This window comes from Manacus vitellinus, unplaced genomic scaffold, assembly GCF_001715985.3.
Source record: "Manacus vitellinus isolate BGI_N305 unplaced genomic scaffold, ASM171598v3 scaffold_28_pilon, whole genome shotgun sequence".
NCBI lineage: Eukaryota > Metazoa > Chordata > Aves > Passeriformes > Pipridae > Manacus > Manacus vitellinus.
This window is the reverse complement of record NW_021940122.1, coordinates 5555696-5573334: the sequence shown is the minus strand read 5'-3', so window position 1 is coordinate 5573334 and position 17639 is coordinate 5555696. Positions and strand designations below refer to the sequence as shown.

Below are 17639 nucleotides of genomic sequence, written 5' to 3'. Positions count from 1 at the left end.
TTAAATGTTCTCAAAACCTGGAACCAAATCTTATGGGTTGTGTCTACATGAAAAAAGGGGAGAAAGACAAGATGATAAGGGCAGTCATACACTTAAATGAATCAGCAATGCTAATAGCATGTGCCAGAGATTTCTGGTAATAGGTATATTGGAGAGATTAATGGATCTACGAAGAGATGAGAATAATAATTAGTGAAGTGTATAAAGACAATGAATGTATTATTTATAACGTGGTTCTCCATCTGGAAAATGTGTTTATTGGTAGTTTCCTGTTGATATCCATGAGGGTTGAATTTCCTCCTTCCTGATTCAGGCAGTGGGGTGTGGTCAAGCTGTCCTGTTTCCAGTAGTAGCTGGGAGACCTAGTGTTGCCCATGTACTGTGAGAGGCACCCTCCTTGAAAGCACAGCCCATAATTTTAGGAATGTATTAGTTAAATCCAGCATCGGCCCAACTGACAAACCTAGCTACTATGCTCCCAGGATGTGTCCTTTCCCCAGTTAGTTCTTAACTTTTAATAGCTTCCCTTTCTCTGCTTATTTCTGATCGTTACATGGTATAGCTGTTCTCTTCTCTTCTAGCTATGAGGGATGTTACTAGGGTAAGATTGCTTTTATTTCTTCCCTACAGCTCTCTTAACTCTCAAGCCATTGCTAAACTAATCTAAGAATCCCTGTTTTTGACTGGGTCCTTCAATCCAGTGGAGATATTTGTACCCACTAAGTTCTGGTAGAGTCCAGCAGGTTACCTGCAAGTGATTTGCCTCTCTACTCTGGATTCTTCCTCTCTCTTAATAGTTATTGTTTGTTCCATCTGTCACTGCCTCAGTTTCTTCACTTGTAAAATGAGTATAATACTAAAGCCTAAGTTTACCTGGAGCAGGAGTTGACATAGTGAGAGTCTTAAAGATGTGATGCTGGCAGGTGTGGAAGGAAGGGTATGTTGGATGCTGAAGTAAATAATGCTTATTATATTAAGTTTCTCTCAGTATCTCCCTCAGATTCCTTTGGAGATTTTCTTGTTTTTACCCTAAACTGATTAGTAGAGTTCCCTATGTTTTTTTGCAAGGACTGGTGCCAAACATCCACTATCTCAGACAAATGTTATAGATTCTCTAACACCAATAGCTTTTTAGAAATTTTCAAAAGGAAGACAAGCAATCGTATTTATTTATCTACCAATTCTCTGTTTTATTTAGGGTGCTGCTATTTGGATATAGGTGTAAAGAGATTGAAGAATGTCAATGGGCTTTTCTAGAATAAAGGAGAAAGGATCAGATATCTCTGTAACCCACATAACTTGTAGATTAGTAATGCCAATGTATGTAATAAAAGTATCTTAATGGGCAGAGGCATGATTTCTGGATTGCCCCCACTTGGTGCCTCTTTGACTGTGTTTTGCCACTCATCTACTCCATGATAAAGTTCCCTCCAGAAGGCCAGTCATCACTTTGGGTTTTAGATATATTAGTTCCTTTTCAGGGATCTGGGGGTGCTATTAAAAACATGACACTGGCATCTCCAAGGAGTTGGGTTGGTTCCATCATTTGATCTTCATATCACAACTATCATGACTTACAAAACACAACAGGACTTAGGAGAAACCCACAGTAGGGGCTCTACCATCTCCATGTGCATCAAATATGAAAAAAAATGACAGATGTTCTAGAAATCTTACCTAAAGAGTTTTATGACATGCACCTTGTTCTTCTAATCTATTGAAATTAGATTAAACCCTCTGAGAAATTTTGAGACAAGAGAAATATGAAAACCTATGTAAGAGGGATACCAACCAACTGCAGCTTATCTTTTTGCTCACTGAAATGAACACTATGACTGTTCTTTAAATCTTTGTGTGCAATCAGCATTTGGAGTAAAGCTTCAGGCTAGAACTAAGCTTGAGAGAGGAGACAGCTGTGCCGCTGGAGACCATGCTCCCACAATATTGCTGCCTTCAATCATTGGCAACTGCCTCCATCTTTATTTGGGCTCTTTTACTGCACTCAAGGAAAATACTTTCTCTTACCTCCATTGTCATGGGCAGAACAGTATCTACTTGGGGAATTCTATTGAAACTTCCTTTATTGCCAGTTAACATAGACTTTTAATTACTGGTTTGCGTATGGAGAAGAAAAAAAAAGAAACAGCAAAACAAACACAAGGAGAAAACCCTTTCTTCCCCTGCCCCAGGCTCAGCTTCCACTTCACATCTCCCTTTACCCCCTTAAATTTTTCTGCCACACATTATGCTCACTGTGACCTTGACAGTCCCTAGAATGAGGTGACAGGAGACACAGAAGAGTGGGTTGGTACATGATGATTTCTTGCTGCTGCTCCTGCTTTCCTGTTTTTTTTATTTCCTTGCTCCTTTCTCTTCACCTGTTTCCTGCTTGCCTTAGGTCTCCACAGCTGTGGACCCACAGATCCCTGCTTCCGCGTTGGTCCACCCATAGCAGTAGTCACCTTAAAGGTGTACCTCCTCTTATAAAATCTCCTTTTGTGTTTCCTCATGTGTCCTCTCCAGAGCTCCTTGCCCCTGTGCCCCGTGCTGGGGCAGTGGTGCCAGGGCCCTCTGACTGGCCACGGCACAGTGGCGGCATGGGTTGGTACTGACTGGGACCAGCACAGGGCAGTCCCTGCTCTCTCCCATACAGGTCACCCTGCTCCCAGACCTCTGACAGTGATGCCCTTGTGTTCATCGGGGTGAAGGTGAGACATGCTCGTTAAAAGGAGAGAGGGCTAGCACATACTAAATCAGCAATGGTTTAGCCCTCACATACCAGTTGTGTTGAGGCGCCAAGGATTTTAGACGTGCTGAGTAACACAGAGTAGACAAGCATAGCCGCTGTGCTGTTTTGAAAGAATGTGTGTGTGGTTGGGCTGTAAAAGTCTCAATTCAGGGCAGCTCCTTCAGCTGTTTTGCTTTGCAGTTTTGCCCATTCTCCTTAAATTTTGAATGTCTCCTTCTTCTGTGTAATTATCAAGACCAGTATGGAAAAATCAGGAACTTGCCTTTGCCTTGTAAAATTTAGATTGAAGACTTGAGGCATATCCTTTGGTAGTCCAAGGTCAGAGACATGGAATGATGCAAGGTTCCTTCAGCTCTTACCCTGAGATTTGTTGGAGGAGGGCTGCATTCATCTGTTTTGCAAGTCAGTTTAGGAGGGGCTGAAAGAAAAAAGAGGATCAAAAAAGGCTAGAAAGCTGGTGTATTTGACATTGGAGGGGAAGATCTCCCCTTGAAGTTGTCCCAAGACCTGTCTGAATAACGAGGCCTGTCATGAGTAGACAGATAAAGACCAACTGCTTGATAATGGCAGCAATAACATTTTATCATTGGTAGAAAATATTCCATGAGAGGTCTGATAACATAGCCAGGGATCATGTATGACTTATTCACCTGATGCTGGCATCTCCCCTTCAAAATAGTTTCTGTGGGCAGCAGAATGCAGACTAGCAAAGTGTTTTGCCCTGGACAGCAGAGCACAAGCTGAGCCTGGGGTCCCTTTAAAAACAGAAGAAGAAGAAATGAGCAGCATCCCTGGGACATTTTGCTAGTGCCAGCTGGACTTTTAAGTGAGCTGAGAAAAGCAGATGTCATAGCGCTGTGGAACTGAGAGTTCACTTTAGAGCTAACTCTTCAACAAGGAACTACTTTAGTTTTTTCATCAGTGTTGTTCAAAAGAGAGGAACCTTTTTTGACAGTCTGCCCTTTTCACAGTCTGTTTGTGTTTGTCAGCCTAATTTGAGTTTTAAAAAAAAATCTTGCATCAGCGTGAGTATCACAGTGGGAACTTGAGGAAGCTGGAGATGCTTGAATATCTGTCAGGTAAAGGTTGTTTGTGCTCATCACCAAATGGAGTGTGCACTGTTTGGGATCATTGGGTACCTCTTCTTTCTTTGGGAAAGCCGAGGACTGGGAGACCAGATGGAGTGACATGCCAACTCTAAGTTCTGTCAGGGCAGCTCTTGGGACCTTTTGACTAGAACAGCAGCTGGTAGTGGAGATAAAGATATAAACTCACCAGCCAGACTGTTATTCAGAAAGGGAGTAAGAGGCATTACAAGTCATCTTGTTGATAGCTGGAGCAGCTACCTATAAGTGCAGAGGTACACCATCCAAATTCTAAATAATCTCTCTTTTTGATTACATTAGGCACATGGAAAATATATATTTAATATTTGCTATTAAATATACAATATATATATAAATATATACTATAAATATAATATAAATATAATGTATTATAAATATAATATAAATATATAATGTTTGCCTCTCAGAAATCCCTTAATTGTGGATGCAATAAATGTGACCCTGGAACATGCCAGAATGCACACAATGTCACGTGCTACAAGCTGGCAGATCCATAGACCCCTTTGAGCCAGAAGTGTATAGCATTTTATTTTTTTTTCTCTTTTACCTCTATGTCTTCTAATACCGCTGTGAGAAAAGCTTCAGTTTGCATTCAGTATTTCACCTGATCCCATCCCAGCAGTTGGGGTGAAAGCAGCTATGTTTTTGCCATAAAATGTAAATCATCAATTTTCTTCCACCCAAGCCCTCTTCTGTGACTTGATCTTTATGGCCATCACACTCCGGCAGTACTATCGCTGAAGATCAGGCACTTGTTCTAGGAATGTGCACGAAAAGAATTTCACTGTCTCTGCAACATGCAGTTGACCATAACTGCTGTTGAAATAACATACATTTTGATCTCTGGTGTGTTTGTTTCTCTCACCATTTAGTCAGGGCTCAAAGGTGACAGGAAAAGCAGATTGTCCTTTAGCTTAATAGGTTGCCCTGCTGTTTTCCGATGCAGAGATCCCTGGCTTAATTTATTGCTGGAATGGATTGCTTCCAAATAAGGATAATCCTCCTCATGCTGTTTTTTCACTTGGTTACCTTCCTGTTCTTTTCACTGGCAACATCCGCCTCTGCAATTCTGGTTTATTCTTGCCAAAAGACTCTTATTCATTTGCTGTGTTTATTGTAGTTATGGTCCTAAACCCGCTATCTTCAGTAGCTTAAGACTTTTCAAGACAACTGCTTCAGGGGCTTGAACTTTTTGCTCATGTTTTCAACCCAAAAGTGAGTTCCAGAAGAGGAATCTGCTTGGCTGTGTTGGTAGTGAGGATTTTGAAGTCATGCCTTTTTTTCTGGCTAAACACATTGAAAGTAATTACTTTGTGCTAGATCGACTCCTGCTTGCACTAGGGAGAGGAAATGCCAGAAGTTTCCTATCATGAAATTCCTACAGGAAAGCACCATATAATGCAAAGGCATCTCTCACAGTTGCTCTTTAATAAAAAGAGCTATTTAATCTGGCTTAATGGATCCCCTTGGCCCTTGAGGCTGGACCCAGCTTTCACCAGAGTGCCTGTGTCAGTAAAGAGTAAGAACCACTTCCAAAACACATGATTGGGTTTTACCTTCAAAACATCAAGTCCTCTCAGATCTGAAGTGGCTTTGGCACCCTCTACTCCTATCTGTCCCACTGCTGTACTTCCTTTACTCATGTGATTGCAGAAAAGAAGATACTAGAGATGAGAGGTGGAATTCCGACTTCGGTGTGATTGATTGCAGTGCCCAGCTCAGTCCGATTTTGTTTCTCAATCCCTGAAAAGGCAAAAGGAATAGTATGTGATTGCCTCTTCCCCTCTCCAGTTTATGAGGATTTCACATCATTTCTTCCTCTCTCTCTTTTTTTTTTTTTTGTTTGGTTTGTTTTGTTTCCTTTGGAGGGGAGCAAGGGCATTGGAAAGGAAGTTAGAGCTCTTGCAACATTCAGATTCAAGCAAACTTGTGGAATTCAATTGCTACTTCTCCATACAACCTTTTTTCAGGTTTGCAGTGAATGGGCAATGACTCTCACTAACAGTATATAACTAAGTGTAGCACTGGGAAAGAGCACTGGCACTTAATTTTAACTCTGTGCAAATTTAATTATCAGCAGCAATTCATTTATGCCAGTAATTTTCAACAAGAAGCTCCTATTCTAAACAGAGGCTGAAAAGAGTGTGTGAGAATGCATTTAAGACCGAGACAACTTGCTGTCTAAAATGAAGAAATGTTCTTATCCAAACACCTCAAGCGCATGGAGTGCCATGATCTACCAGATCCTTGCCTCCCTCTGCGAGGGGCCAAAGATAAGGTTGCTCTCTGAACCTTGGAAGAATGAATTTCTGTGTTCCTGCATGATTAACATCTCAACTGGAAAGCTACATCAACAGAGCTAATTGGTGCTAGACTAATTACTGTGTATGAAGGGGTTAGATGTTTTCTCATACAGGACCTCCACTAATGTTCTGCTGGGCAGCAACTGCATTAGTGTGAGAGTCAGCTTTCCTTCTTTAAAACCAGTGAAGGTGTTCTGCCTCAGACCTCCACACTGGTTGTTGGAGGACTGATTGAAATTTGAAGTCGTGCTCTTCCTGTCTGGCCTTTTGACAGAATGGCTTTAAAATCTGAACATTGCCCTGTCACCAAGGGACAGTGCCAAATTGCAACAGGGCCTGGATAAAAAGGCACTGTGGAATGGGAAGTTGACTGCTCACCTGTAGTGCAAAACAACCTCATTGATACTCAGGAGACTTCAGTCTCTGTGACTTTCAACGTCTTCCACAGCATCAAACTGATATTTCAAAGAGATTAAGAACTGAAGGGAACATATGATATCCATTTAAAGCCAAGACTTCAGATTTAATGAAGACTGTATCAGAATGAGATATGATTCAGATATCAAATTACATTTGTTTAGCCCAACATGCCTTAATAAATCACAGCAACATTTAATAAATATTTATCTTCTTTTAATCACCAGTTAGTGCTTTTTCTGATCTCTCCATTCCCTTAATGGCTCACTCCTGTATTTATTAAATGTGATTTCCATTTCTCAAATAATCAATACATCTTTTTATATTTTATAATTTGGGCAGCTTTACTGAACTTTTGTGAGATTTAATTAAGATTAAGGTTTAATCTTTAATTTCAATATATAAATTACCATGCATTCTCTATTAAGACATTATTTTGTAACCTCATTTGGTTTGAAATCTTGACTGGAAATGTGGCAAGCTCAACAGTAGTTACAGTACAAATGTTAATGAACTTCAGAAGAATCTTTGGACTGGAGAGGGAACTGGCTGAAAATGCATCTCCTTAGCTGATGTGGGTATCTGGTTAATAATGTGAAATGGGCAATAAGGAAGGTAGATTCTGTGTTCTGACAAAGCTTTTGTTTGCATGGATATCTGGTGCAGCAGTAGGAGTCAGGGTGAAGTCAGTTGGAAAACAGCAGCCTGTGGAAATAACACTTGTAAATGATGACTCAGGCACCACACAATGTGCGGCACACAGGGAGGCTCTGAGCAGGTTTGAGTCTAATACAGTATTTTCTATGCCACGGGCCCATACCCACTAAAATCCATGGATTCATCCATGGCCAAGCAATCCAAGGGGAGACCCCAAGTCTGACCTAGGTGCTGCTGGAGGGAGTGGCTCTTCAACTCTTGGCAAGATGTTGACTGCCACCAAAATCTACCAAAACTGATGCTGTGTAGCAGTTCTGTACTGTCTTCTCCATCATTATCAGCTCCCTAACTCAAAATAATATAAATCTGCAAAGCTCTGAAGGTGGTTGTCAAAGTCTAATTTACATTTCAGGACACATGCATTTTGTGGCCCTCTGCCTGGCCCAGGTACGCCACGAGTCTCATCTGCTTACTGGCCTGGCTGTCCTTTCCATGAAAAAGGAAAAAAAAAAAAAGGGAACTAACTGAAAAATCAAACAGAGGAAAGCAATATAATGTGTAGGTATCTTGTCATGACTTGGGCATGCACCAGGATCCTGGGGAAAGCTCTTATGTTCCACAATGCAGGTAGAGCTTATGTTCCCAAAGAGACTCTAGCCAGTTGTTCAAGTCAGAGATGTTTGAGTCTGGTCAGGAGCTCATATTGTTTCATGACTTTGGCATTCATGGTTTGCTTGATATTGGTCAAAAGTTAAATGACTTTTTTACTTTTGTTTTTTCTCTGCATGAGAAAGTTAAGCCCCCTGCAGGGTGTCATGATGTGCAGAAAACTTTTTTTGGTTTACCTACAGAACCAAGGATATAATCACTAAAAAAGCCAGAAGGGTGAATGTAATATTTATAAAGGTAATGCACCTGTCTTTGAATATTCGGTGCTTCTGTAACATCTGTCATGTATCAATATAATAATCTCTGAATTTTGCATGACTCCAGAACATCACATCTGCCACGGCCCCGTCTGGCAACCTACTGCCTGGAATGGTCAAAGTGCCCCTTTTGCAACATCTACACCTAATATACCCCTGCCCCACCCCACGTGAGATACAGGCCTTCTTGACTCCAACACGGGCATCACTCTTGCACAAAATTTCAATTATTGATTCAGAATTCTCACTTGACCACTGGACAATTATTTATCCTAGTAATATTACCTTTAAATGCTATTCAAGCACTTTTTAAATGGAGTTTAACTCCTTTAGCCATTGCCTGTCATGTCTTCTTGATGTTCCCTTCTCTAGCCTTCTGAATGGGACAAGGTAAAATACAGACTCAGGTGCTTCATACTTCTTTTTATAGACTTCTGCAGCACAGACATATCTCAACTGGGAGACAGACACTGATTTTAGTTAGTGAAGGGCTATCCCCATCTCTTGTTCTATCAGTCTCACTAATGCAACATAACTCTTCGCTTAAGCTTACTTTGATCATTGCTGCCTTTTAGGGGCCCTTTTCCTTCCACAGGCACAAACACTGTTGGAAGTGGAGGAGGTTATCTGAGGAACTTTGCTTCCCTGACCCCATCACTGGTATTGTAATGAGATATCCCTTAGACTGGAAACAGGGCTTGAGAAGACAACACAAGCTGTTTCTGAGAAATAGCATCCCAACCTCTTCTGTTAGCTGTTCCAGAAGGCAACAGTGCTCCTACTGACATGAGAAAGGAGCAGGATTTCTTTCCTCTACTCCTTTAAGCCCTCTGGTTTGCTACCCATTGCAGGTTTTGAAAATGCCTGTAATGAAATTGTTTGCAGTAGCAAGGAGCTGGACTTGATCCAGAGGTCCTTTAAAGACCTAAACTGGTTTAGACTAAAATATTGCTTTCTAGTGTAGTCAGCAGCACTGCAGGCAGTAAGAAAAAAAAGGATAGCTGTATTAGATTCAACATTTTGATGATTAGGTGCATTAATCCAACACACAGGGTAATGTTCATGTTGAATATCTAAAACAGAGTTCTTTGCAGACTGCTTACTACTTCCTTCTCTCTGCCTTGAGATTCCTCAGTTGTGTCTTGTGGAGAATAGGGGGTTTGAAAGGCCATTGGGTTGTCTTGCAAATGGCAAACTTGAGTCTTGGAGTGTGATCGTGTCTGACTGTGCTCAGCCTGTGGAACCATTTGGGACTGTTGCCTTGTGAAACCCTGCAGTGTGAGATATGGTGTGTTGGGGCAAGTTTGATGGGTAGCAGGCTGGACATTTGGAATTATCAAGCCTAGAGTACCCACATTAAAATCCTTTATTAATGGAACCTACCTTGCTTGTTTGAAAGAGACACTCTGGTAAGATTAGCGGTCTGATATAACAATAATGGAAGTGCTATACTGGAAGGACATGAACAAGAAATGCCATCACTCTCACCTAGTTGCTGACATCAAGAAGACATTTGGCTTTGGGCGAGTTTGTTGTAATCTTGTAGCAAGAGCTCTGGCTTAGGTTTCTGTATATTTTTGCTTTAGTTTGTCTCTCTACACCCCAGAAATTGCGAATCCCTGCAGTCACAAGAACAATAAGAACAATAAATAGCAGGAATGAGTGCCCAAATTATTAGTACTCATGACTTTGAAAATAGGGAACCACGAGGTTGGAATCTGTCGTCTGTCATCAGAGTATACTGTGTGATTTTGGGAAGCTTAGGTGTAGATTCTGTAGACCAAACAGTTCAGAGAAAATACAAAAGGTTAAAGAGGAGGAGATACCTACCTAAGTGGGGGAAACATTAAAAGCAATTAAAGTACAGAAAGAGCAGTTCATCAACAGTAAAGCAGGTGAAGTCCCGGCTGGCCAGCCAGCTGTCTGCATCTATCAATTCTCAGCACCTGCAGACAGACATTTTGTTGTTCATATCCTGCAGCTACTCGGCACTAAGGCAAGGATACTTTGGGAGAAGCAGAGACAGAGAACAGCAGACATTTGAAGGGAATTTTGGACAGATGTAGGAAAAAAAATCATACCTTCTGCTAAGGCTGAAAAATAAGGTAGGAACACCAGGGGCTGTGCACTGGGAAAAGCCTTTAGGTCACTCAGAGGGGAAAGAAGGCAAGCAGGTGTATTGTGCGAGCATCATCTTTCCCTTTCCTACCCCTCTGCTGGGTTGAGTATGAATAGCCTTGCCTTCTACATCCTGTAAGGATGATTGCTGCTATGGTATGCCAGTTGCATGGCTGCCAACCTCTTCTAATTTGCATGTAATGTATGGCAAAGCCATAATGTCATTTCATTGCATAGATCTTGCCAGAGACCACATTCAGAAGCCTGCTATGCAGTTTCTGGCTCTGACTCCACAGCATTAGTTACCCCATCAGCCCCTTTGGCATTGAGCTTACAAAATCGAGTCCAGATGCCAATTACTTTAATGAGGCTGCAGATTCTAAAAATGACACTCCCCCACACACCTTGCCCCTGGCTACTGTTTCCCTGGGAGCGGGCACGGGTGGTTTTGACAGACACTTATTTTTTTGCAATGAAGCATGCAAGAACATCTGGGGAAAGAGAGGGACTTCACAGTTGTCTGTAACTGAGAAGAAAAAGTCAGCTTGGCACAACTGCCTTGGATGTCTTTGGCTGACAGATATCATGTGAGTTGTGCCTTGTGAACGCAGAACAGTCTGGTGCCTTTAAAGTACACCAGATGCAGAGGTATCACTTTCCTGAAAGCACTGCTGTTGCTCTGCTTCCTTCTGGTTTTTAATGGTATAGCCTCAGCAGGAAAGCTGAATGTGAGGTAGGGCCACAGTTAGGAAAGGTCTGGGTTATCAAAGAGAAGGCTTTGCAGCCAAGCCTGTGGATGCCTGGAGGGAACTTGATGTGGACCAGCCAGAATTCTGTTGTGCTAAGGCTCTACCAAAGGCAAAACCCTTGAAACACATAAAAGGACTTAAAAATAAGTTTTTGCTTCAGTTCTCACAAACATGGGTGTTGCCCCCTTATGCTGAAGGGGAAATTGCACAGTTTGGAGGAGATAACTCAGCCTGTGCTTTCCCATAAATTCAATCACTAGAATGCAACACATACCCTCAACATTAGAGAAGACTCATCCCAGCCATGAAGGTCCTCAATCCATGAGGATTGCCAGATAATAACAGATCCATCCTATACAGGCACAATTACCAAGTCAAACACAAAGGGTTGCAGTCTCATCTCCTTTGCAAGCTCTTGGACAGGGAAATCTTGTTTTGTTCGGCTCTTTCAGTTTGTTTTGTGTAGCACAAGAGGACACTGGCCCGTAATCACAGAGCCTGAGTGCAGCTGCAGTCCATCTGTTGAGATTGTGACAGAAGTGTGTAAAACGAAAGAAGTCCACTGAAATCAGTGGAATCGTTTCCACTCTCAAGGGACTGAGGCCAAGGTGGGAACAGGGATCAGAGTAACGCTGTGGCTGTGGACTGATTAACTTCCTCTGCCTGTGCCTCAGTTTCTCCATCTCAGAACTTGTTGATGACATACTTTTGCTATGTTGCATTGTGTATTTGAGAGTTCTGTGCTGTCTGTAAAGGTGGTTATAATCCTCAGATATTGTGGGAGTGGGAGGGATTATCATAATTATTTCTGACAAGCAGCTATAATTCATCTTTGCTTACCAGACCCCTATGGTTGTTTTATTGTGAAATGAGTAAAGGTTATTTCAGTGTGGGAATCATGTGAGCTTATTTGTTGTGGAGCCTGGTAATAAATTGGCTTCAGACAGTGTTGCCTGAGCTGTGCAAACAGAGAAAATTTTATGATTCTTAATTTAATTTGTGTTTTCTATTTCACACTATTTGTATTCTCTCAAAGTCTGAAAACACTTCTTCACCGTTTGATCTGGACTTTTCCCATTTGATGAATGCTGATTATTTCCTTTTCTCCTTTCCTGAGGTTTTTTTCTTTTTTTTTGTATAAATACAAAACAATGACTTAATTAAGTCAGTCTCTTGAAAGTAAAGCTTTTTTTTTTTTAGTTATTTTAAGCTCCCTCCACTGGAGGCTTCTGCAACAGCATTGGAGAATGAACCAACCTGGGATAAATACCATTTGACTTGGTTTTATGCTGTGTGTTCCTTAAAGAAGTACACGAAAGGGAGGTGATGTTTATCTTTTATTTAAGTCCAGAATTTTCTGCGAGGGGATCTTAGAGCATTTAACACCCATTAAAGGCTTAACCCTTGTTACAGACCTTTGGGAAGTGAGTGCAGTGCTTTTAGGGCAAAATATACAGATGTAGTTTAGAAGCAACCTTAAGGGATATACCAGGGAATAGGACAAGAGAAGGAATGCAGGATCATAGTGAAAGCTGCAGAGAAAGTTCTTGCACCATTTTGAATGGACAGCAAATGTAGCAGCAGAAGAGAAGATGGTATTGTCGAAACTGAGAAAGCCAGAAAAAGGAATCAAATGAAAGGCTCACAGGATTGAATGAAATAAATTCAGAAAATGAAAACTCTGCAAGTATTCTTCACACCACCTTTCCTCCTAAGTGTCACTACACACTCTTCCATCCCATGCCTTCTGCTCAAAATGAGTTTTCTAAATTCTGTTGCATGCTTTTTGCACTGAAGAAACCTGCTGCTTAGAGCATTGCCTGCAGTATGTTACTGCATGACATGCTGGCCCTCCTCACTTGTCACAGTGCCTGGGGAACCCTCCCTTATCAGCGAGAGCTTTGCAAAGGTGTGGGTGACAGCACAGAGACAAAGCTTAATCGCATGGTGCTTTTTCTTCATTTTTGTGTACAGCTCTTAATAGCTGTGTAATAAACCAGTATTGATGAAAGAGGTCATTTGCCATTAACTTATTTAGTTTTCTGCAATGAGCTGATGTTTAATTAATGTGTAATAACTTTTGCAACCAAATGTACCCTTTTATGTTTACTATAAGGGACAGTTTGAAAATCAACTTAAGCGGCCAGTGACTGCAAATGTATTTATTAAGGTTTAAACATGTGTAAATGAGTTTGTGCTTATTTGCAGAGCTGTTAAACTACAGTAAATATGTTTTTTTGTCAATTGGTGGTTAATTAACATTCATTAGTTCTCCATTAAGAGCACAGTTTGGTGTCTGAATTTCCTTGCTTTGGATTACAGCTGTATTTTTTCCTCTTTCTACACAACAGTTTTCAAAATCCACTGCCAGTCCTTTGAATTTACCTTGCACATCAGGAGATTCAAAAAGGGAGAAGTGTAATTTTATTGCCTAAAGTCAAAGCTCCCATTTAGGAACTTGGCAGCTTCCTTCTTCACACATCTTTCTCTCCCAGACTTCTGAAGCCAGTGCAAGTTGTAGAGTTGTCCCAGTTGTTTAATGCCTTTGTACCTCTGTGAGGACTTTCAGAACCATTAGTGCAAAAGCTGCTAACACCTGCATGGAGGGTAGAGAGTGGACAGATCATGGAGGTCCTATTTCACCATAAAGGAAATTTGCAAGGTTGACAGTGCTGAATAAAGGCTTTTGGGGGCGAGGGGGTTAGGTACAGGGAGTATCCCCTCGGCTGGCCGCTATGTCAGCAAACAACCACAAGGTGACACTGTCCCAGTACATTATTTATGTTTTGACAGACGAACGTATACATTTCACATAAAAGATTGTTCTAAGCATCAGCATCCGCTCCATGTTTCCTAACTGAGAACTAAACGTCTGAGTCAGGCATCATGCACTTGTTAAATCTAGAAATTAGGGAGATTTTCAAATTACCTTCAATACATGTCTTGTTACAGAGTGGATAGCCTTCAACAGTGGCAGTCCCATCCACCTGCCCCTACTCACAAAGGTGTCTGGGAACTTTGTCCTACAACCGAAAAATGCCAGATCAGTCGTCAGTCCCAAGTCATCTTCAGAGCAGTTCTGTCTTTGTCCTCCATTCCTTTGCAGCTATCAACATTTGAGGTGATGGAGTATGTTGCTTAGAGGTAGATACGGGGAAAAGTCCTGTTTCTTTCTTCAGTTGTGCAAATATGCAAGTAGAGAAATATAGGCCTGAGAGGCCTTTTACAAGTTAGGCTTTTGTCCAGAAATATTTATTTATTTATTTAAATGCAATAATGCTTTGGTTGTTTGCTGGAATTGGTTTTGGATGGTTTCACCCAGTGAGGTTAAGCTGTGCTATGTGTGTAACTCGGGTGTTGAGTTACAAGATCTGACAGACATGTAAATGGCTGATACAATAAGCATCTTGGAATGAGTCACCATAATGTATGTCAGTTTTTTACAATCAGACATAGTATCAGAAGCATTTTTGAAAAAAAATAAAAATCTGTATAGTACACTAAAATACAGGGAAAAGGTATGTTTGTAAGGGTAGACTTTGACCTGATTTTCCCCAGGGTGATGTTTGTTTACATCTGGCCATCCTGTTTTACCAGGTTAGGTTTAAAGAGTTAACTGCTTGTATGTGTAATCATGAATAATCAGCTGAATTTGATACTGTTCAATTGCCACATGCTCTGCGCCTGCAAACGTCTACTTTGGTTCTAGTAGCATTACCTAAATTAGTAGCAATGTTAAATGCTTCTCCTTGATTTCTCCCTCATGAACCTGCAATCTCCCTGAGGTTTGTGGCTCTGAAATTATTAAAGGAACAGTCTTAGAAAACAGCAGAAGTTTAATCAGCTTAGTCTTGTTTGATCAGTTATCAAAGTCCCCCCTTCAGTATTGTAGTAGTTGGGACTACCAAGATAAATTGCCCCAGTGTGTGTGTAAGGGGAGCACAAGTAAAGCATTGAAACATTCAGGCCAGTTCTAGAAATGCAGTAAATGTAAATGGGCCTTCCTAGAAAAGCAGCAGCTTATTCAGGCTTCCTCTGGTCCCATGCACATTTCCAGCCTCACTGGAGAGGAAGCTCTTTGTCATACCCGACATGGTAGCTGAGAGGAGTCATGGGGCATTGCTGATATTAAAACTATGCAACTTACAGAGAAGGGTGCCATATCAGCAAGCATCTGGGTATGTAACCCACCTTCTGTCAAGTTATATTAGCAGCTTTAATTTGAGGTGAGACATCTGTAAGTAGCAATCATGACCCTTCCTCCTCTTCCCCGCCAATTCTAGACAGGCCAGTCCTCGAAAGAACAACCCTGTAAGCTGCGAACAAGTGGACATGATGACCATATCAGCTGCAGACATAAACCCAAGGTGGCAGCTGCAGCAGAAAAACCCTCCTTCAACTCCCTGTACACAGACTTGACCTGAAAGAACTCATCCCAAAAAGTCAAATCTACTGTAGGATGCTTTACTGACTCATAGAAGGAGAGTTGGACTGGCATCTAAAGCATGTTATTGGGGCTATTCAGCTTTATATTTACTTCTTCACTAAGTTGTCCAGCCCTCCTTGCTGCAGTCAGTGCCTCTCATTCAGGAGCTCAGTAGAGGCAGTAAGGAATAGTTTGATGATGTTTTTCTGCAGAGCAGTAGGATAGGGAGGCCCAGCCTTAGGGCAGGATGGGGCCAGGCAGCGCCCAACTAATAGAGTTATCAAGTTCAGTGGAAAAACAGGAACTACGGCTCCCAGGAGGCATTCCCTTCCCAAAGGCAGATGTATTGTTGAAAGACTCAAAAAACCAAAAATGTACTAAATTCAGAATGGCTGAATGTTTGGTTCCATCAAACCCACCAAAATTTCCTAATCAACCGTGGCACTTTTTTTAAGCATTCTTGATTTTGGAAATTTGTAAAAAATAATTCAACTCTTTTCTCTAATTTAGGATGAATAGTGATGAAGTTGTTGAAATTTTCCACACAGAATAAGTTCTGATTTGGTTTTTTTCTAAGCTCAGCTTTAAAAACTGAGGTAGCTGCACTTGTTTCTGTGAAGTGCTTTGATATCCATGGATGAAAAGAACTATAGAAGTGCTAATTATTGTCATACTGGTTTTAATTATTCTGTCATACTGACGGAGCGACTGCCAGTTTTCAGCCAGTGATGTTTTTTTAAAAGATGCTGTCCAGTCCACAGTTTTCATAGAAACAGTCAGATACTTCTTTTTAATTGTTTTAAAAGAAAGAAAAAAATAAAATCCTCTCCCTGCTCAGCAGCTGCTACAGTTCTCTGATGGAAGTTCAAATCTGCCTGCATTTGTACAGGATGTTATTATCAGGATGGTAATGAAGAGAGGAGATGCAAAGCTCCAGTTGTTAGATACTACAGATAAAATAGTGGGAACTGCTAGCAAGGGTAAGGCTCTCTGAAATTTGATGTGTACCATGATTTAAAATGGAAAATATGGTTTACAAAACTTTGGGAATGGTGTGATTTTCACCTCTTTTATTATTACTGTTCTTATTATTTTTGAAGTACCTTTTATCAGTTTTCTGGGAAGGTCTAAATGAAGTACTGTGTTTCTAGTCAGCTCAAACAGACGACTACTACTACTTTTTAATTTAACCAGTTTGCAGAAAACCTTTCTTTACCCGTCATTATCCCTGGCTGTCATGGGACCTGTAGTTTAAAGGCCTCAGTGCTCTCTTTTTTTCAGCCATTCTGCCTGGCTGTGCTACAGCTCCCCATAAGGCATCATGCTCGTGCAAGGCCAGTGTCATGTCAGTGGAACCTCATGGCTACACTGGGGAATGTGTTTGTCCCTACAAAACTACCCAGTAAAAATCTGACTGGTTTACCTAAGGTCCCCCAGCAAAGATAGACCACCTGGTAAGGCAGTACTGGCTGGAGCTTAATGTATATTCTAAGGGAGGGCTTAGGACCAGGCAAACAAATATGCACTAACCTATCTAGTGTGTTCTGCTGTCATGGTAGAACTGTCAGTGCCATGATGTCACTGAGGGAAAGGAACCTTGCAGTTCCAACTTAGTGACCTGATCTACAACCCAAATATGAACCAGGACATCTGTGGAAGTGATCTAGAGGTATTCATATCACCCAGCAGCCATTCCCCATAGGATAAGAAGCTGCCACATAGTAAGGACATCAGTGGACATGAGTGGGTAACTCAGTTCCACAGGTGCCACATTTTGGAGCAGGCTCTTTCTGTCTATGCAATTTATGGGAATAAGATGAAACTGTGCAGAATACTTCACAATTGCATTGTACCATCTAGAGAAAAAGCATTTGCAGAAGACATAGCTGGCATTGGTGGGTCACTCCCTTGTTTTCATGGCTTTGTGTGTCCCTGTGTCAGCATAAGGCAAGCAGTGACTCTCAAGAGTGACACTGGGCAGTTGGTCTCCTTAAAAAGGTAACCGTGATACTTTTTTGGAGAAGATGCTTTCTTCTTGAAAGTATCTAGAATGGTCTGGAAAATGACATGTCAGACCATTAAAACATAGAGATTATTTGCTTTTCCCCCATTTGCACTCTTTGTTTGCTTTCTATTTATTTCGAAAGCCAACAAGATGCACAAATGG

General features: G+C 41.3%; 1 protein-coding gene across 4 annotated transcripts in view; it reads left to right on the top strand.

Moving 5' to 3' along the window:
* The window catches only part of LSAMP (limbic system associated membrane protein), a 1000415-nt gene that overhangs the window by 659071 nt on the left and 323705 nt on the right, over positions 1-17639 (top strand). Inside the window, exon 1 of one of the 4 annotated variants that reach the window (XM_018074662.2) lies at positions 17140-17215. The exons of the other annotated variants lie outside the window; for them this stretch is intronic. Within the exon in view, the coding sequence (XP_017930151.1) occupies positions 17212-17215 (4 nt within the window). The 5' untranslated portion in view covers positions 17140-17211. Of the gene's footprint in view, positions 1-17139; positions 17216-17639 lie in introns of those variants that run through there. 4 annotated transcript variants of the gene reach the window in all.